Here is a 21643-nt window from a genome sequence, read left to right on the forward strand (position 1 = left end):
GCCTCCTTTAGGCCCTAAACAAAGTTTGACTTTGGGTTTCTTTGTTGCTGCAGTTCTTGCAGTGCTGTCTACAGTTTTATCTAGTGTTACTAAAACAAATTACCGTAACTTTAATGTCCATCATATCAATCCCTTCATTTTTTGCAGCTGAAGCTTTTTTGTGTCCATACAACTATAATCGTTTTTTATACATTTTATGAGACGTAATGAATAAAGTTTTCACCCAGGCTAAAGGAATGATCAATTTATACCTGCTATGATTAGGTATTAATGTGTTTAAGTGCACAATATTAAGGCACACTTGGTGTCTATAAACCAAGGATTCCCTTACTTTATTATATTTGGCAAATATTTCATAGCCTTACAAGATTACAACTTAATTGTTTAGCAGGTGCAAATATTTGGTCAGGTTATACAGTGTAGCAAAAAAAAAGTACTTTCCCCCTAATGTATTCGTTTCTTTTCACGCCTAAGGTTTCAGATCATTGATGAGCAAACAGAAGGGAGCAAATACAGTTTTCGTAACTCGGTCCACCATAGTTCTCTTTCCTACTTTTTCCAGAAAAGGAACCCTCACCCAGGCACATGTGTTCTCTTTGCTGTGATCTCATTTAAGATCCAGTCAAAGCTTGGCATTTCATGCAAAAAAGAACCTTTCCTACTATGTTTAGATAACTAGTTTTAATAAATCCATTTATGCAGATGTTGTATTGCTTAACTTAGTTAACCAAAATTATGCCTTAAGACTGTGCCAGCGGAAAGAAAAACACTCACCAGTAAAGACAAATGCTTTAATCAAAAGATAAGGATGTAAATGTCAAGCAGGCAAATTAAAAACCTGCAAAAGTAGTTGCTTTCAGAGCCTGAAAAAATTATTACAATAAGATATGACCATATAAGCTTTTGAAGATGGTACAGCCCAGTGGTGCTAGAATCCCTGAACAGTGGGGTTTAGCCCCAACAAAAAAATAGTTCAATGAAATACAAAAGCGAGCTGCACGTTGGTGCCGTCTGTAGCACTGTTGCCTTGCAACACAAGTGTTCAGGGTTCATGCATGTTCTCCCTGTTCATGCGTGGGTTCTCTCCAGGTAATCCGACTTCCTCCTGCAGTCCAAAAGCATGACTGTTAGGTTCATTGGCATTGAATAAACTACCTGAAGTGTGAGAGTTAGTGTGCATTATTGTATGTCTTTGTGTTGCCCTGCGACAGACTGGTGATCTGTCCTGCGTGAACCATACCTCTTGCTCTTAGACTGGTGGAAATAGGCACCAGCCCCACTGTGACCCTGATGGAATAAGCAGAAGATGGATGAATATTACAAGAGCTCCACAGTCCACAGCATAGACTCTGAATCTTGGTATGAATTAGTTAAACAAAAGCTGTACTATTCTTAAACCATTTTTTCCCCAAAATTGTTTGCAGCCAAATTAACAGTTTCATCATTGTGATCTGGTGAAATTCAGTAATGATATTCCTAGGTTGTAGACTTATGTATATTCTGACTGAAAACAGGAAACCCACTTTCAATTCTCACCCTTTTGAAACCAGACTATACATTAGCAGTCTTTGAACTTGAAAACGTTAAAACAAACTGCTTTATCCTTGCATGAATGTACATCAGAAGCACTACACATTCCCATGGACTGCCACTTTGGGTCCCTGAGCAAGACTTTTAACCCCAAAACTGCTCCCCAGGAAGCCGCACAAACGCAGCCCACTGCTCCCTAAGGGAATGGGTTATATGCAGTGAGTGAATTTTGTTGCTTTGTACTCATGACAATTGCTTTTTTCTTTCCAACTTTAAATTTTTTTTTATTGTCATTATACTGTCACAAGTAAAGAGCCACAAAATGAACTGTAAATGAACAATTGTAATGACAATAAAGCTGAATTCGTATTCTATTCTTCATTACTCAAAAGCAAAACATTAACAAAATAAAATCAGTCACTCTATAAGGAAAAATAAATATTTTAAGTGTCGAATTTTTCCTTTACAAACACTAAGAATTGGCTGCATAAACTGAGAAATGTTAAAGGTTTGTGTGAATTACTGAAGTTGTATAATTGTTTCTGAGAGCAGCTTCCCACCTGACATACATGAGTTAACCAGACCTGTACAGCAACCAGGCAGATGGTAAAATACATGCATCCATATTTCCAGCAGCTTTTCTTGGTTTTACCTCAGGAAGAACATATCGATGTCCTTCTACAAGTTTCCTGTTTGCTTTCAGGCTGCAGATTGTGGTGGCCTCTATTCAGTTATTCTATTTCTTCACTTTTAGTTTTAGAAACTATAAAATATTTTGATGTACTTAAACTGATACAGAACAGGCTGAACCTGGAACCACCATATTTCACCTTGTGGATCTTAAGTGTTTATAGAATCATAAGAATAAGTCTGACTCTTATTAGAACTCTTATTGACTAGATTTAGGCCTCTTCTATCCACATTACTCATTTCTGTAGAGGTTAATAGCTTGGTATCAACTAGGTATCTTCTAATTGTTACAGCACTCAGAGGTAACTATAGACCCACTTTGATAACCTGTGTTTGATCGTCTGTGTGAATGGAAAGTCATCCATTTTCTTCCATGTCTTGGTTTGGGTTTCCAAACCAGGAAGACATTTGGGTTTTTTAAATACTACATTTGATGATCCGATACATAAAGACCAAGAAGAGCAAAACACGTTTTAAAACAGAAAGATGAATCTCAGTTAATGAACCTCATTCAAAACTATGAATAATACAGTCAGTTAATGCTTATAATGTACAAAATATTATTCCTAAAAAAACAGAAAAACATTGGGGTTGGTAGAAGTCAGTGATATGGGTCATATTGGCAACTGTCCAGGGTGTTAACAGATAGGGGGCGGAGTTCATGAGCACCAGAAAATAAAAGCCAACATTGGTCAGTTCTGGCTGAGCAAACTTTCTGCTGCTTGTATGCTTGTCATTACCCAATCCTTCCCGGAAGCACGATCCGTACCATCCGCTCATTTGAGCATGCTCAACCAGATATGCATCCGGGTCACCCGTGATTTTATTTTGATAAAAAAAAAAAAAAAAAAAAAAGACATAAATTAGGTTTTTCCCTCCACAAAAACAGTAATCGTACTAAACTATAATGTGTTATAGGTTGAGACAATAAATTCCTTAAAATAATTTCTTTTTTATCAGTCGTCCGTGCCAGATCTGAACCGGAAATGGGATCCTACGCCACATCTGGGAGCTAACTTATTACGACTTTGGATTTGAACATAAGTCTAGTCTTTTTGAGTTGTATGTTTTCCTTTCGTGTTAACATTATGGTATATAGCGCGTAACCTAAAAAAAACAAACTAAAATGCAGATAAACATGGTTAAATCATACTTTGCAGGAGTACTCTGAGCATGTCCGATGAGAAAATGTAAAAATCCTCAAAATTGTCTCCGAAAAAAATCATAAAACATTTTTTTAAGATGTGCAGTGGTGTCAAAAGTACACACATTTCTTACTTAAGAAGTATAGATACTGCCTTTTAAAAACACTCTGGTAAAAGTACCAACTTGACCTCTTTACTTAAGTAAAAGTAAAAAAGTAAGAGCTCCAAAAATTACTTAAAGCATTAAAACATAAAGTAAACTTAAAAAAAAAAAAAAAAAGCCAGATGCCACTATATGAATTAAAGGCTCAATTTTTTGACCATTTCCAAAAATTCTTCGAGATAGGGCCATGGATGAGGGATGCCTTGTTGGTCTCCGTCTCCCGGTACGCTCTGGCCTGTGTCCGACCTTTTAACATCTTTTTCTGAATCCGACATTGTAGCATGGCATAGACATTCCCGTTTGCAGTTTGAAGAACACCTGCTTGCTTCTGATGATTTCCTTTAGCTAACCAATAAGCGTTTGCGTTATATGACTCATCCAATTACAGTAGCTTTCACTACATGGTGATGGCGCCAATGATCTGCATTGGTTGGCGCACATGACGTCAAATAAATATTTATAAACAAAACCGAAGCCAGGAGTAATGAGTAATGTTTGTTTTAAATTTGTAAGGAATAGAAAGTACAGATACTTGTTCGAAAATGTAATGAGTAGAAGTCAGAAGTAGAAAGAAAAATAAGTAATGGAGTAAAGTATAGATACCTAAAAAGTGCAGTTAAGTACAGTAACAAAGTATTTGTACATTGTTACTTGACACCTCAGAAGATGTGTATTAGCATTCTTTAGCGAGTTATAAGGATAGTAGAAATAAGTAATTTTACTACCATACTTACATTATTCATGGTAACCTGTATGTATATATGGTTGCGTATGTGTAAATGAGCTGATGGTACGGATCACGCGTCCGGGACGGATTAGGTAGTGACAATGCTGAAACAGAACAGTAGCCTTCCTCTGACACATTGCATTAAGTGAAAGATCAACACATTTTAGTCTTAACAAGTAAAACTTTATTGGAATGATACATTTTGCAAAATATTACTTTGTTTATATATTTTTTTAAACATACTCATTGTGTTCTAAGGGTATCTGTCAAGTTCTCCAGAGGGTAAGATAGTTAAGACTGTCAAAGGCAAAGATGTACAGTATTGTTTCCCAAAAAAGGTACAATAGACTACACAAGCACTGTACCCAGGTCATGAGGAAAAAAGGTTGACGTTTTGTTTTTTCTTTTTTTCCTTGTTTTTTTGAAAATACAATTAGAAAATATGAACGCAAAACAGCTCAGATGTAAAAAGTGTTATGCTTGAATAAAGTGTGTGGAAATAGAAGGCAAACAGGAGACAAAATTAATGTAGCACAGAGCAGTCAATAGTGTCAAGCTGGTAAAAAAGAATGAAAGCAGCTGACAAAAGTTTGTGTGAGAAAAAGTGTAACAAACAGAAGTTTAATGTCTTTAGTGTCAGGAGTGGATCGCGTTGATTTGCCTTCTACATCTCAAACTCTGATTTTGCTGTTTGTTAGGAAAAAGAGGAAAACTCATTACATGTGCTTTCTTTAAAATACAAAGGTGTACAGAATAAGCACAAATTATTGAAACAGATTAGAAAACGTGTGCTTCATTATCCAGATAATTCATGTTGATGATACGCGGCATAATTTAGTGTAATGTCGGAAAAAGAAACTGAATTTAAAACACAATGTCAGCTCCAGAAACAATGATTTTTTTGTTTTTCTTCCTGTGATGTCTCAGTTCCAGGAAAGGTTTCGCCATCGTCCTGCTTTACAACATGCAAAAAGAAAACCAAGCTCACCAAAGAAACACGTTATAAAAAAAAAAAAAAATACACATCAGGTTTCCAGAGCAGTAAAACATCTCCTTACCAAGACATTCAAAAGGTATCCTGTGTTTGATCTCGATTACATTAAGACACTGCCAATCAATTACTCCTGTCTACTGAAATCACGTAGTTAGAAACATTCTAAAAATGTCATGTTGCAAGACTCTGACAAATAGGTTGATGCACATCAAACAAGTCACAGAAGCTCCTGCAGAGAGATGGACATAGTCTAGCACCTCAGGCCTATGAAGGGAAGGTTGGTGGAAGCTTACATCCTTCAAACAAAACAATGAGTTCAGTCAACAAACCAGCACTAAGATTTGGTCTGCGATTGTCTTGCATCCACAGAAATAAACTTGGCAAAAGTAGACAGCTCCAGAATAGCTTCCTTAGCAAAGGAAGCTGGAAACCAGATAAACAAACCTCAAAAGCCCCCTCCCCCAAATTTGGCTGAGCATTAAAACCATGCGACAGGGTTTTAAACAAGAAAGGGGGCAGAAAACAAAAAAAGTCAGTAAGAATATCAACATCGGAAACAATATCCAAACATCCGCCCTAAAAGTGAAAACTGAGCAAGGCCCAGTCCGGCTTCACTGGGTAATCCCCCATGTTGAATCCATCGTTAAGCCTCGATTTCAGCATCAAACAATCTCAGGTACCTTATTTCAATAAATCCTCAGTCTTCTCTCATCAGAAGTGAAATTGTACAAAAATACCATGCGCGCCCTGTTAGAAAGTTTTGCTACTGTTTTTGCGTATTTATATCCACCAGAGTAACATGTAGACAACTGCGATCAGTTGACAGAAATTAAACGTTGCTTTTACAGCTATGAGACAATGCTGAAAAGATGGATTTTTCCTATGTTTGGTTGTGAAATATGAAAATTAATTAAATGATTCATCATCAGGAGTGTGACCACAATGTTAGCAGCTGCTAAACAACAGCTTATTAACCAACCCTCGAGCACTAAATGACACAAGCACAGAGATCGACATAAAAAGGACAAAATGATCACCAACAGTAGTTGCAAAATGCTCTAGTAAATTCCTCTAAGAGAAAGACAGACTTAAATGCAGACCTCACGCCGACTTCTCTCGGGTCCCTTAAAGATTAAGACCCAGATGAAGTTTAGTGTGATAAATAAATTTCACTCTGATCAAAGAGGTCCTAACTGCTTCAACCGCAAGCAGCGGACGGCATCATCTACCTATGAATCATGCCACATTGAGCAGACAGAAGGCAGGTGCAGAAAGGTTTCAAGCTTTCAATCAAATGGCCACGAGGGTTCAACGTCACCACAGCCAGAACTCTGCACCAACTACACAGTTTGTTTCTTTTTTCCAACCAGTTGGCATTATAGTAGGCACATCTGTTGGACTTGGTATTGCTTGGACAGATTCAGGTTGGAGAGATGGAGGGAAACAGGCCGACATTATACAATGATCCCTCTACCGCTGTTAGAGACACCTTGTAGAGTGGGCTTATTCAAAATGGAGCCCAACAGACTCTGTACCTTCAGAGAAATCAGTGCCCTCTCCTTTAAAGACCGCAAATGTGTCATTATACCACCAGAAAGATACAGTTGTAGCGACAGGACTATGCTTGTTCTTGTCCAGACTCTGACACAAAAACAGGAGAGAGAAATAAATGAACAGCAAACTGTTGAGAAACAATCAGAAAAGGCAACACTGCTGGTTCTGTAGATCTTTCTTCACTTTGCCTATCTTACCAATTTGGGGGAGGAGGGGTGGGGGGTAGAGGGCGATTTTACATGGTTTTCCTCATTATAAATGAACAAGTTGTCAGTCCAACCTAGCCTTTCCTTTCCTGTATTCAGATCCTTACTTTCTAAATCTCTGTCCCTCGCTCTGCTACCCCTGGTTGGAATCTAAAACTCTGCAAATTCCTTTGCGCATTTCTCTGTGATGGAAACTCTGATCTCCTCTTCTTCATAGTCGTCGAAGTTGCTTGTGTCGCCGGGGCCTTTGCACTTGGGGATAAAAGGAGCTTCCACCTGGAACACAAAAGGTGGCAAAGATTACTACAGTGATAGTGTTATACCAGACAGTGCTCCAACAGCTGGATCAAAGGGAGAAATTGATGCCATGTTTTATTAATAAAGTTCAGTGGGTTTTATTGTGTTTTGGACCAAAATAAACAGACACAGGAAAGTGCATAAATGGGCATCTGTTTTTTGAATATGTTTTTTTTATTTATTATTATTATAAGAGATTAAAACCAGGAGTGTGTAAATATATTAAGGTACAACCCATTGGTTAATTCACAAATTTGCTGTACCCTATACAAAACTCTTAAAAACAAAAAAAACAAGAACAAATTGGACTTCTTATCACTTTTGTCTAGGATCTACTTTCTTCCTTACGTAAAACAACAGCTTTGTGGAGCTTCTTGCCAAAAGATAATCCATCCTGAGCTCTGGATCTCTGCAGCTCTTCCTGGTTACCACCGCCATGTTGGCAGCTTTCATTATTTATACCTGATAGAGTATTCAAAACTCACGAACTCATCAAAATCACAAAAGTCATAAAACATATTTTATGTGATAAATTATGAGGTGGTTATTAGGAGATAAAGGAGATGTAATATTTATTCGTACAACCACTTTTATTGTAGGTACAGGAGCAGCACATTCTGTATGTGTGGATTGACATGTGGGCTTCAACTAGCCCATAACACCACAGACACATTTCCACTGATCGGAGTTTAATTTAATCACAGTTGAGGAAAACGAGAAAACAGCTGGCCTCACCTTTCTCTGGTAGATGGCAATCCAGTCTGTGGTGGCAAACCACTTGTGACCCTTGATATCGTTGACCCCATTCCTGAGGTTGCCGAAGCGCTTGGTCAGATCCACCTGCAGCAAATTTCTCAACATATCCTTCAGGTCTGAGCTGAAGTGGGATGGGAAACGAACCTACAAACGGTAAAAGCAACAATCCTGAGGACAGCATTCTCAGACCTCAGGAATTTATACCCCCAGATGATTCTGAGGGGACTGAACTAGTCAACAAGTGCCAAACATTTTGTATTGAACGAATGTTATAGCTTAGGAGATAAACAGGGGGAAAAACAATCTGTATACTTTCAAATTTTTACAATAATGTCAGTTCAGTGAATCTGGGAAAATAATCTGTTGAGACATCAGTTCCTCCACTGCTGAGGTCCAAAAGTCAGGATCAGTCTATAAAACTACACACAATTACTAAAACTCTTCAATTCTAAACGATAATCAAATCCATGTTCAGTGCAGGGTAGATTTCAACCAATACAGGTTTTTTTTAAAGCCAACAGTAATTATTTTGACATCAGTCCAACCAATTAAAAATCTGTTGGGTCCAAATAAAGAAACCAGGAAAGGTCTGGAGACATTTTTAATTATAATCTGTTACTTTAAACAGCATTAAACACTGAAATAAAATGAGTTGTTTATGCATCTATTTTATAAATTGAATTTTTAAATAAAGATATATATATATATATATATATATATATATATATATATATATATATATATAAAAAGAATATTTTTCCAAACAAACAAAAAAAAACGTTTAATAACAAATAAAACAAAACATTAACAGTTGATGGCTAAAGGAGGAAGCACAAATGCATGTCCTTAGCGTGATTTTAAGGCATGCCTGCTGAATGCATTAATGAATCGCTGAACACCGATGCAAGGGGAAAAAAATGCTAAAACAAAAAATATCGCCTGGCTGATATATCAGTTTACTTCTAGTTGAGAGGAAGTGGACCACAATAAATGAAAACTACAGGAATCAACTTAACCATATGAATGAAAAAGTATGACTATTTCAGGAGAAAAAAATTCAGTCAAAGAATTTCTCTGAATTATCAGCTGATAAATGCTGATGGATAAAAGGTAAGTGGAGGTCAGCCACTGACTGAACTTTAAGGGGCTGAAGAGATTTAACAAAGTTATCCACCTATAAACATCAGTTATTTAGCTTTATACCAAAAAGAAGACCAAATTGCATAGACACCGGGGTCCAATTTATTCCTCCCAACGCTACAGCAAAAATATGTTTCACTAAGAATAATGCAAAGACTGTAACTGAAATATATTTGAACCCAAACCAGTGGGAATTTGATATCAATCTGATAGAAATGTTCACTCAAAAACGGAAAAGAGAGATCAGTGTGTTTCCCCTAAACTCACCTTCCCCGATACAATCTTTTCATAAATCTGAATAGGCTGGTCTGCAAAGAAGGGAGGATAACCTGCAGCCATTTCGTATATCAGAACCCCCAGAGCCCACCAGTCCACTGCCTTATTGTAACCCTGAAAATAGGAGAAAGAAAAAAAAGAGCATAACTCACACACTCACAATACAAAATGACACAGAACTCCAATACAGCTACAGCTTCTTCTTGACTATGAACTGCTTGACATGAAGTGAACGCTCACTTTACTGAGGATGATCTCTGGTGCCAGATACTCTGGAGTCCCACAAAGCGTCCAGGTTCGGCCTTTCACTCTTTTTGCAAATCCAAAATCTGTTACCTATAGAGAGCACAGGGCGGGAAGGGTCAGTGCATTAGCCACAGGCTTTATAAGGTGAGACAAAAATCAGTATTGATCTAAAAAAACAACAAAAACAAAGCAACTTTGAAACTCTCACCTGTATGTAACCCTGCTGATCGATCAGGAGGTTCTCTGGCTTCAGATCTCGGTAAATGAGATCCAAGGAGTGAAGGTATTCAAAGGTCAGTACAATCTGAGCTGCGTAGAAGCGGGCGTGTGGTTCACTGCAAAACATTATAACCTCAATATTTACAGTAAAACAATGTGTCAGTAAAGTACTGGGACTCACCAGATTAAAAACTCAGCTTACCTAAATCTACCGATCCTCCTTAAATGTGAGAACATTTCCCCTCCTGGGACATACTCCATCACCATATACAGATTACTGTTATCCTGCAGCCAGACAGCAAAAAGGTTACAATGGCACAGAACGCTAAGCATAACACACTTCAACAGATGAACATTTGGAGGCAGACCTTAAACGAATGTTCCAGTCGCACCAGAAAAGGAAAATTGACAGCTTGCAGGATACGTTTCTCGTTCAGCGTGTGTTCTATCTGCTTCAGTTTCACTACCTAGGAAAACAATCATGGAATAGGCCTTAATTATACATCCTACTTTGGTTTTAAATGCACAACATGCAATTTTAGAACAAACTTACAACAAAGAGATATCTACTTAAACATCTGCAACAAAATTAAGCAACAAACCAAGTTTATGATACAAGCCCTGAGAGATCAGGAAACACAGTCTGAACGGGGGACCATCAAACCAAGCCCTCACAATCATTTATCATTATTTAGTAAAAAAAAGTTGTGCATCAAGTTTAATCTACCTTTTGTTTGTCAAGTATCTTCATGGCAAAATGCTGGCCTGTCTCTTTGTGTTTAACCAACATGACGCGGCCGAATGAGCCAGTGCCTAAGGTCTTCAAACGCTCGAAGTGATCCAACGCTGCCGTTTGCTGCAAGGCCAGAAAAGGATATAATCAGGAAAACAAAACTCTAAACAAAACCTGATGAAAGAAAAGCACATGTATTAAAATTAACAATTATTAAAATAAAATTTAATAAACCTCGTCCGTTTGACTTTATTTAGCAAATGTAATTTGTGGATGATATTTAGGAAGTGCAGCTGAGGTTTAAAAATGTATGCGCTATTACACGATTTGTCCAGCAGAGGGGGCTTATGTGAAATAAAAATCTAATTAAGCTATTGTATAACTTAAAAAAAAAAAAAAAAAAAAAAAACACATGTCAGACTATTTTCTGTGTAAAACTATCTAGCACTGCTTAGAGAGAAACAAGACAGGGGGAATGTGTTCATCTATTCACTAACCTGTGCTGGATTTTCCCATTTTTTCAGGAAATCTTCTTTGGCTTTGGCAAGAAACTCCTTCACTGCAAACAGAGGAATAGTGGGTTAAATTAATAGGTTTAAACCAGAAAAAAAGAGGTGAAAAAAAAAAAAAAACACAAACAAAGAATCCAAAAAAAATCCTGGAGGACTTTATTTTGTGTCCTAGCCATAAAGTTTAAAAGGTAACACAGAAAATGAGTTGAAAATGTAAAACCTACAATGAAAAATAATGCTCAGAAACCAGTTGGCATGTGTGTGCTTTTCCCTACCAGCCTCAAATCAAAAGAAACACAAAGACAAGTTACAGAAGACGGGCTGGATGTCACGGAGTGAGAAAAACAAAACAAAATACAGGAATTGTCCCCCCCCCCCCCACACTTTCACCACATGCTGCTTATTTACGGCTCCTCATGACCAGAGAAGTTTTGCTTAATGAAAAAGCAGCCATTTGTAGCATAAAGGAGCCATTTTTGAGTAGAAAAAAAGGGAAATAAAATTATTTTCCAAAACAGACTTTAGCTGGAAAACTTAAATCACATCATGCTAAAGTTCATGAGAGCTTTTGAGGCGATACTACTCATGCTCTTCTTTGTAGGACAGAGGAAAGTAAACATGGAACAGACTATTATCATCAGATATGAATGGCTGTGGACAGATTAATTATGACTTTGCACACACATTGTCATATAGAGAAGTTCATTTTTGCCCCCTTATCTTTATTGGGCTTCTGAGAGCACACTGTGAGAACATCCAGATAACTAGCCCTTCCTCATTCCTCCCTACCATGTGTGAACCGGCCACATAAACCCAGGGAATACAGCTATTTCTGCCGCCAGCCTTGGTCACACAACAACTAAAATTAAAAACATATGAAAAACAGGAGTTTATTTAGCCGCTAAATCAATCCTTAAAATCAGATCAGGACAACTGCAATTATCTTAACGGCACACGTTTTTGTGCCTAATGCAACACATTTGAAATGGAAAAAAAATACAGTAACATTAAAATATAAACAGGAAAACAATGAGAGAATGATAACGCTGGTTAAGCCTTTCAGGATTATGTAAATTTGTATCTAGCTAATCAATGCCCAACAAACTAGCTGGAGCACTTTAGATAAAGAAAGCCAGTGGTCAACAGAGTGTAAGTGCATTGTAATTCATGTATCAGTTCAGGGCTTTAAATGTTGACACAAATTATCCTCCCTTTGAACTGGACAACCTAAATAATAATAAAATCCTTCTGAATGAATCTATCTATCTACATAAATTCATTGGGGAAGTCCATTTAAACCAACAATCCTAACTAAGGTGGTCTGATTTCCGGCCGACTCTCCAAAGACTATCAGCTCCGACAATGGGATGGGAGAAAGCCAGCAAAAATGGCAGAGACTAAAGTTCATGTAAACATGCCAGGAGTGCTGCGGCTCCCACAGAGAGCAATGAAAGCAGACTGGTCGCCAGGGAGAAAACATTTCCCGGGAAAGTTGCTCAACTTCCACTTCCAAGCATAAAGAGCCAAAAATGGAGCAACTGATGGGGAATAGTGGAGCCCAGCTGAGGAAAAATGAGGATGTAGTGAATGTAGGATCAGCAGCTGTCCTAAAGCCTGATGGTCTTTATCTAATTAGCCTTGTCTGATAAGAAGTAGGAAGTTGACAGTCATGACTACTCTGTAGCTGCAAGTGGATGCAAAAACAAAAGCTTCACACGGTACCCTGAAATTCCTTACCATCTGGCAGGACTATGGGTACCTCTGGTGCAGCAGCCTCTGCTGAGCGCGACCCAGATTCGCTTGAGCGCGAGGATGACTCCCTCTTGCTTGCATGCCTTCTGGAGCTCTTCCTGTCACACATTAGCCTCGCAAAGTCTCCCCTGTGCTTCTTCCTTTGCCTCTTCCTCACAGCCACTGACTCATGACCTGTCCTCCTCTCGGAGAGCTATCTGGCCAGAACAGCAACCAAAAACCTTGACGAAAGCCAGTCGGGCGTCCTCGCCAGCGGACAGTATTGAGGTTCTCCAAAGGCCGAGTGTTTGTTTGGAGACCAGGTTTAAAGAGTAGCATCCACTTCCACTGAGCAGCGGTGCTCGCCTTAACACTCATTCAGATCAATTGGACCCTTGCTTGGTTTGTATCAATATTTATTCTGTACACAAAGTGCTCTCTGCTGTTCCCTCTCATGTTAAACACACATAAACACACATGCACACACACAGGGGCTATATATTGATCTAAACAGGGGCATAATCACCCAGGGGGAGGGGCAAAAAACACTAGCTGGTATATTAAACCAGCCCAGAGTTAAAGTCCTATAGAAACTAGGCCTCTGTAAAGCCCCCTGAGATGAAGCAGACACTAATAGATGCAGGTCAAACTGCCCCTAATTAGCAGAACCAATCAGATTTCCCTTTTTTTAATGGAAAACTTTTTGAAATGATCGTTGTGTTTTTCGATAAACATAAAAAGTGTCACTCTCGAGTGAAAAGGCAAAACAAGAACGGCCTGCTTTTTTTTTCTCTAAGCCCAAATGTACCACTAAGCCCCGCATAGTGCCAGGGCTGAATTGATCCTAGAAAAATCAATCCAACATCTCTCCCCTGGGCCTCTCTGGCCAACTCTGACGCAGAAACTGAAGGGTTATATTAGGCCAGGCCAACCGACATTACACAGTAAAAGCATGAAAAATCAGGTCTTCCTGTTCAGCCAGTCTGGTTCAGATGGATTAAAAAGTCAACGTGTTGCAGAATCAAAGGGTTAAAGCAGAAAACGGAGACATGTTTAGGTTGGAAATGTGCTTGCCAGTCTGCAAAGTTAAAAAATCAATTTCTGACATAAGCTGCATCTAGCCAGGGGGCACTTCCTGAAAAACCCACCAATGGAAAGTTGTTTTATAATCTAATGTCCTGAAACAGAGGCCAGAGAAATGACTAAGAGTTAAGGACCACAAGATGAATTTCTCTTCTCTTTGAGTTTATCTTGTTTCTGCTTAAAATCAGGTATGTGAGAACACAGGAGTCTCGACCCATTAAATATTTTTTTAAATGATCAGTGTTACCTTGCTAAGAATGCAGAGGAAAAAAAAGAATCCCACTTTATTTTATTATTTTAGAAAAGCCCATCATATGCACACACCTCTAGAGCTAAGAAACAACCAAGCACTGTATATGATGAGCAGCTGAAGAAATGACAGCCACAGGCAAGGCGACAGTAGCTGCTCTCTAGACCTAATAGAAAACTTTGATAAAATCAAACTGTCACTGAGAGCTAATGTAGACTTTGAGGAACTGACCAAATAAAATTTTGCTCTTCCCTTTTTTGTAAACCACATGTAAAAAAAAATATTAAACTAAACTGTTATTAAATGTGATTAAGGCTGTTAAAACTCAACAGCCAAAATACTAAATATTATTTCTTAACGGCTAAAATGATTAAGCGAAATTATTTGTGATAACCGATTGCACTCAGAATTTATTCATGATAAATCAATGATTTTAAATAATTGTCAGCTAATCCTGTTATCTAACCATTATTTATTTTGGTATAGAGACTCTAAAACATGCCATGTTCTGAAAGAACAGCCTATTACATGCAGCAATTAAGACTAAACTATAGGAAACACAGGCCACCACCTGTCGTCTACATTTCATTTAAAACGAGTTATAGTTTTCCCCCCTAATATCCAAACATTTGTTTAATTAGACATGTTAATTTACAAAACTTTTTTTCTAGAGTAATCAAAATAAGTGACTAATTAATCAACTGCTAATATAGTTAATAGCTGCGGCCCTAATTGCAACTCCTAAACAGCCTTCATCAGGGTGTAACATCTTTTGGCTGCTTCTTTTTTTTTTTTTTTTACTAAAGACATAACTTTTGTGTTTAAAGAGGAGCAAGAGAAAGGAGCCGATATAAAAGCCTGCAGTGTCAAGTATGGAAGACTAAATAAAACTTGAATCTTAAGACAAATTTTGATACAAATAAGCATTAATACTTTTTTATGCATGTCAGTTACGTGAATATTGTTGATTTTGAAGAAGTTAAACATAAGTGCAAAGCTAGTAACATAAATACTCCACGAGAAGTTTTTTCTCGCCTTCACAGCAAAACAATGTCATTTAGATCCCGCAGCTCAGTATTGGGAGCTTTCGCTGATTTTTCTCGCCACAACTTGTGGCCAGAATTTTTTTTTCTTGCAGCAAGGCTGGAACTAATCATTATCGATTAATGTGTCAATTATATTTTCGATTAACCAATAATCAGATAGCACAAGGTTCCCTGAAAATTATGAAACTAAACCAGGTGAAACTAAAACTTTTCCACTTGTGGTATTCTGGATGAAGCATATCGACAGACGAAAAAACTTTTTATTATCAAAGATGCTTAATTTCTGTAAAATCTTGGTATAAGTACTGGTCTAAATGAGTGGCTCTGCCAGCTAAAGGCATGTGTTAGAGTCTATATTCCAGTAAACAATTAAGCAATGACTAAATTAGTTGACGATTATTTCAATAATCGATTAATCCGATTGTTTCATCCATAGTTCCACAATAGCTGTGTGATTGGTAAGGGATCAGAAGGAAGTCGAGTAGGAAAAGTGGAGATTTGTTTCATGGCCTTTTGTGAGTGAAATGTAAGCTAAATCGGAAAAAAATAGCTAAATAGGAAATGGAACCAGCCAATGCAAAACACCTGCTGAAAGAATTAAACCCATATCTTATTACGATAATGAAAAACTGAAAAGTGAGAGTCTGTAGAGAAATGCCCAACTGCTACCACATCTGTTAATATGGGCCACAGCTCACACATCTGTCCACAAAATGAACCAGCTCTTATGCCCTGGAACAGAAAATAAAATTTATATAACTATATATGCTAGATTAATGCCATTTTCCTTATTTTTTTGCATTAGTATTACCCAAAAAAGATTACAAAGAAATTAAAAATGGATAATAAACTACTTGGATATTGTTCCAAATATGGCTGCAACTAACAATTATTTAGCAAAAATTATTAATCTGTCAACTATTTTTGCGATAGCAAAAGTTTCCTTACAGATGACCATTCGTGAAATTAAACCAGGTGAAGCTAAAACTTTTCCACTTTAAGAGTTCTGGAAGAGCATATTGACAGACAAAAAAGATTTTTATCATAAATGCAAAATGTTTACATTTTTTTTTTTTTTTTTACAATTTTGGTATAACTGCTGTCCAAGATGGGTTGCTCTGTCAGCTAAAGACACCTTTTAGAGTCTCTACACTCCGGTTAACGATTAATCAATTACTAAATTAGTTGACGATTATTACAACAATCGATTAATCCAATAAATTGTTTCAGCCCTAATTCTAACCATTTGCTGACTTTGCTTTTTAGCTTCTGAGTAAAACATGCATGATTCTCTTTTTGGTAACAAGCAACATTAGTTAAAGAAATCCTGATTAAATGACACCAAGCAAAAAGTTTGTAAACATGCCCGCTCATTGAAAATGTTTTCCCCGAAGTCTACACTCAAGATTGCCCTTTGTATTCAAAAATCCCTCAACCTGTTAATGATAATTTATCCACAGAGAACAAAAGTTTAATATTAACATCAGATGTTTTTTTTTTTAAAGTCTGGGGTTTTATAACTAACATTTTCTCAATCTGTAGTTGAGTAGAAAACAGTCATGTTTAGGCAGCTGTTAAAAAAAAGTGATTATAATATAATTTCCCTCATTCAGTAAAAGGCTGTTTGGACATATTTCCAGACAGGATATGATGTGCTGTTATGGTTAAACCATTCTTAAACTACAATTGGCAAGCTTTAAGAGATGTCTTTCTATCACCAGACAACTATAGCCTCAAACCAAGCAACAAGCCCCACTTAGAAATCACCTAATATAGTCTAATAATAATTGCAGCGAAGTCTGATTAATAATATCTGCATCACACGGTTTCTCATATTGTCAGACTTTAGCAAAACATCAAAAAATGGTTTTCTCAACAGCAAAAATTAAACACTACCCGATAAACTTAAGGATGTTTATTCTAAATCAAAACCAATAACAAACTGTTAAATGGAGCATCATTATAAACACAATAACCATTTCATGTTAACATTTCTTTAAATAAACCACATTTGCAAGAATCAAAAATAGTCTCATACTGACTTTGTCTAACTATCGGTCAAACGCAACTCCAAATCTAACAGCATACTAAATGTTATAATAGGAACATGTTTAAAATCAATGACCTGCCAGCACTGTACCATCTCTTATGCCAACATCTAGATCTTGAACAGTAAGAATCAGAATTAACTATAAGCTTTATAAACCCACTGGTTAGTGAAGAAAATGCAGGTTTGCCAAACCAGTCAACTGAATCTGATGCAGACCACATTAGATTTTCTGAACACATTTCTACCAGCTACTACAGAGAACATAAATAAAAACAGATGGATTTAAATGTGTTAACTTTGGGTCTGCTTCCAAAGTTGACATTTCTGTTCTTCAGGTTCCCAAATTAGCTGACTGGCACATCAACAGCGTGGTCTGCTGCTAATCAGCATAGGCTAATAACAAAGCCCCTTTATGCAGAGAGAGGAAGTGATGAGAGTGATCCAAAGACTGGCATGGCTGCTACACAAACCAGCTGTGTGCAGAGAAGAGGAAGGACGTGAACAATGCAGATATTTATAGAAAGAAAGTTGTACTTTGACAGAGTACCACCTTACTGCGCGATAAATCTCTTAAAACATGACTCCATGTACGTCTTGAAACAATACTGTTTCAATTAGGTATAACATATTTAAACTTGCCCTAATGTTCCTGAAGTTTTTGTAAGCTGGTCATAAATAACACACTGAGAAAAAATGTGGTTTTCCCAGAGGGAAAGGTCATCGAAAGCTACTAAAAACCACTAAACACTCAACTGAATGGATTTAGCAGCAAATCTTATTGGCAAAAAAACACTGAATTTATGTTTTAAACAAATGCTTTTCTGTTGTGACGGGCTAAATAAGTGGGACATGGCATAAAAACAGCTCCACCCATAACCCCGTGTTTTGTCCAGCTCCAACATGACAACTCACTTGAGCTGCAGGCCTCTAGCTCCTCCTGTGGTCTGTGATGTGTCCCTTCTCCACTGTTCATGTCCCCCAGACACGGTCCAGCTCGGTGAAACAACCTTCCTGCCAGCTTGTGAATAACAGACATCCTAAAAGGCCACAGAAGGCAAACCGACAGCCTTTGTAGCGTTACGTCCCAGCAGTATTTACAGATCTTTTACTAAACTACAAACCCACAAGATTAAACAAAAAAAAAAAAAAACATGTAAAGGTTACAAACTTTCAATAAGCCTGACTGGCTGTGTATAGTCTATAGAACCGGAGAGGAGATGGCCGACTGTGCAAAGCCTGGGCTGGACCTTCCTTACTCCTTCACTTCCTGCCGCAGCTCAGTCTGTCCGCCCTGCTTCTTCCTGTGGGCCAGAAATTAGCCCTCTATACAAGCGCAGTTCCTCACTATACTTTTGTTTTTCCGTCCGTCGGTGTCAGAGAACACGCACCTGAAAAAATCCTCCACAAAAACTTTCCTTTTCCCATAGAAACCAAAATGTCCTGCCATGTTGTGTCTAATCGCTGGCTGCTCTGTGGAAAAAATGACACCTCTGGGTGTGTGGCTCTAAAATCCCTGGTCTGCACCTGTCTCTGGAGATCAGGGTGGACCAACAGCAATCAGGCTGATAAGAATGCGAAGCATGAGATATAGTCAAACTTGAAAGGACCACCTCCTCTGTCCTTCCAATAATTCATTTTGTCCCTACAAAAAAAAAGAAAAAACAACAGAAACTGTGTTCTATTCTAAATCATTCAATCATAAATACAAAACAACTTGCAAACTATGATATCCAAAGGGTCTGAAGTCACAGAGACTGGGGCTCACACCCACACTCTAGCAGTAACAAGTAGCTGATGATTATTTCACAGCTCCACGTTCAGATTTTGCACACTCAGAGACTATTAGTGCTGTTATAAAGAAGCAGATAAAAAGTTACCCTTCTGTAATTCTGTAAGCCTGATGAGATAAAAAAAAAAAAAGAAGTTTAGATCAGTTCTTAAAAACAACCTTTAGATAACTTGTAATAACACTGCATGATGATAAAACTTTGTTCAAGTCACAGAGAACAAAAGCATAAAACAATTGCTCCAGATCAGGGCAGAATATAAACCCAGAAAACACAGGCGACACATACAGGCACCCTTGTTTCAAACTGCCCTCATCACATGGTGTTCAAGAGACTCTTCAACTCCTAAGTTTCTGCCTGGAGTAGATCATCATCATGCATCATATGACTCAGCCCTGGTATCTCTTATTTCTTTGAACTATTAACAAACAACTCAATATTCAATTTGCAACTCACTAAATGCTAATTAAATAACTTCACCTTAATGACAGAACTTTGTGAAACTTTCTACATCTGAATTCTGATGAATATGTATTCTTGTTGCAAAGTGGTGACTTGGAAAAAAGATCTGCAAACCATAAACCTCAAGAAAACCTATGACTTTTCCACAGATCTTGCTGCTGTTGTAACCACTGGTACCTCTGAACATAACCTGGGGCTTAAGATCACGAGCTTTCCCACAGGATGAGACTGAATAGCAGCTACTGCTGATGACTGTGATCCAAATATTTGGCCTGACTTTGCGTGTGAGTGAATGAGATAATCTAAAATCCTGCATTATTTATCAATTATTAGCCCATAAACTGCTGTCATGTCGAGAGAGCATGGCAGTAAATGGTTAAACCCAAAACTATTTACACTTATTTGATGCATAAAATGCTGTTTGTATATGCTTGGATTTTATTTACCATGTTTTTTGTATAATCAGAAACAATATTGTTTTTATTTCATGTAGTAACCATGATCAGAAACTTAACCATGGCCAACTCAATGAAAACAAATCATATCAAGTTATAAATAGCCACTACTACATTATGCAATTATATTATTTTGCTGCTGTCAAACTGGGTGTACTCACCACTTTCCATTTCATTGCCTTTCTTCGCGGTGGGCGTGTTGCCCATGATTGCAGCCTGATAGTGGTGCCTCTCGGTCCGATTGACTCTCTCTGAAAAGTCGCTTGGTTCTAGTAATCCACTAAGGAAGTCGTTGAACTCGACGAAGCTGTCAGCTAGCTATACTAGCTGGTGGTTAGCATTATTAAAAACGAATGCAGTGGAAAATTATTCTTTTCGCGTTTCTTCGTTCAGTTGTGAGTACGGAAAAAAAAAAAAAACTCCAGTCAGAAGACCGTCGCCAATCCTGGAGCTAAAACTGACTGCTGGTTAGCTAAGCTCGCGCGTTAGCTCGCGAAGATAGCAAGCAGATATCAGCTTACTGACGTTAGCTCAAAGAATTCCAACAGAGCGCCGACGAATCCTGCAGTTGTCAATCTGCTTCTCCTTTATTCCACTGGCGGTTCGGTCTTCTCCAATATCCGGTTCCGATGCAAATCGTCGAAATGTGTTTTTATGTGTTTTTTTTTTTACTAGCAAGCTGACATTAGCATTTAGCGTTCCTTGCAGTCAGATCCTGGCCTTAACGAACCAGGTGCTGTCTCGGGCCTTGGATTGACAGAATTTGTTTCTGGTTAACCCGTTTTTTTCCAACAGTCGGTTATTTTCACTGATATGTTTCCATTCGTCCCTTGACAAGCCGTGAAGTGCAACAACAAAATCCTGCGACCGACCACCTGATAGTCGATTCTCCGGATCAACAGACCTCTTCCATTAATCTTCAGACCGCAAGGGAAACTCCAGTCACCCATCCATCCATCTGGTCCCGCCTCTTCTCGTTTCTGATTCGCTGATACTCAAAAATGTCCATGACGAATGACACAGAGAAAGCTCTTATTGGATGAGCAGGAGTGTAACAAAACATTGCATTGATGCGATTGGTTCCTTGAAGCCAATGTCCCGCCCTCCTGACTTGTCACTAACCATTACGCATGTGCGTGTATTTTTGGCTTTAAACTATAAAATACTAGCCTTACACCGATACAATTAGGCAGAGAACAACAGTTACATATTCTACACTGTTCAATGATTGTTTCAGTTATACTGATATTTCAGCTAGTTTACACGGCCAATGTAACTGGGCGTGACGTTAACACGGGCTATTTTTAGTAAAATGTGACAATACGAAGAGAACACAGCTGGCACTTTAGTTCAAATCAGATGTATAAATTCTGAATACAGAAAATAACATTTGCCTGCAAGTGAAAAAAAAAAGAGGCTGGCACAGAAAGATAAAAAATTGATTTTTTTTTATTCGTAATATAAGACTGCAATTTATGGTAGTAAATTGCAGTAAATATGGTACTGCAATTTAAGACTGGTATTTTAAATCAAATCAATTAATGTCGGGACAAGATAAGCATAAAAAAAAATCTGTGCAGCTGTATCATTT

The 21643-nt window shown here is 37.8% G+C and overlaps 1 protein-coding gene across 2 annotated transcripts; it reads right to left on the reverse strand.

Annotated features, from left to right (window-relative positions):
* Positions 1-6994: 6994 nt before the first annotated feature.
* LOC107093417 (cAMP-dependent protein kinase catalytic subunit alpha) lies at positions 6995-21015 on the reverse strand. 2 transcript variants are annotated; one of them, XM_015388463.1, is made up of 10 exons: positions 20214-21015; positions 11174-11235; positions 10671-10799; positions 10312-10410; positions 10146-10228; positions 9933-10059; positions 9719-9814; positions 9470-9592; positions 8042-8206; positions 6995-7285 (listed from the first exon to the last, which is right to left on the reverse strand). In XM_015388463.1, the coding sequence occupies exons 1-10, from the start codon at positions 20257-20259 to the stop codon at positions 7160-7162; spliced, it is 1056 nt and encodes a 351-aa protein (XP_015243949.1). In that variant the 5' UTR covers positions 20260-21015; the 3' UTR covers positions 6995-7159. The 2 variants fall into 2 exon arrangements, with proteins under 2 accessions (XP_015243949.1, XP_015243948.1); XM_015388462.1 differs by lacking the exon at positions 20214-21015 and adding an exon at positions 18261-18484.
* Positions 21016-21643: the final 628 nt, after the last annotated feature.

The sequence above is a fragment of the Cyprinodon variegatus genome, unplaced genomic scaffold, assembly GCF_000732505.1.
Source record: "Cyprinodon variegatus isolate N-32 unplaced genomic scaffold, C_variegatus-1.0 Scaffold423, whole genome shotgun sequence".
Taxonomy (NCBI): Eukaryota; Metazoa; Chordata; class Actinopteri; order Cyprinodontiformes; family Cyprinodontidae; genus Cyprinodon; species Cyprinodon variegatus.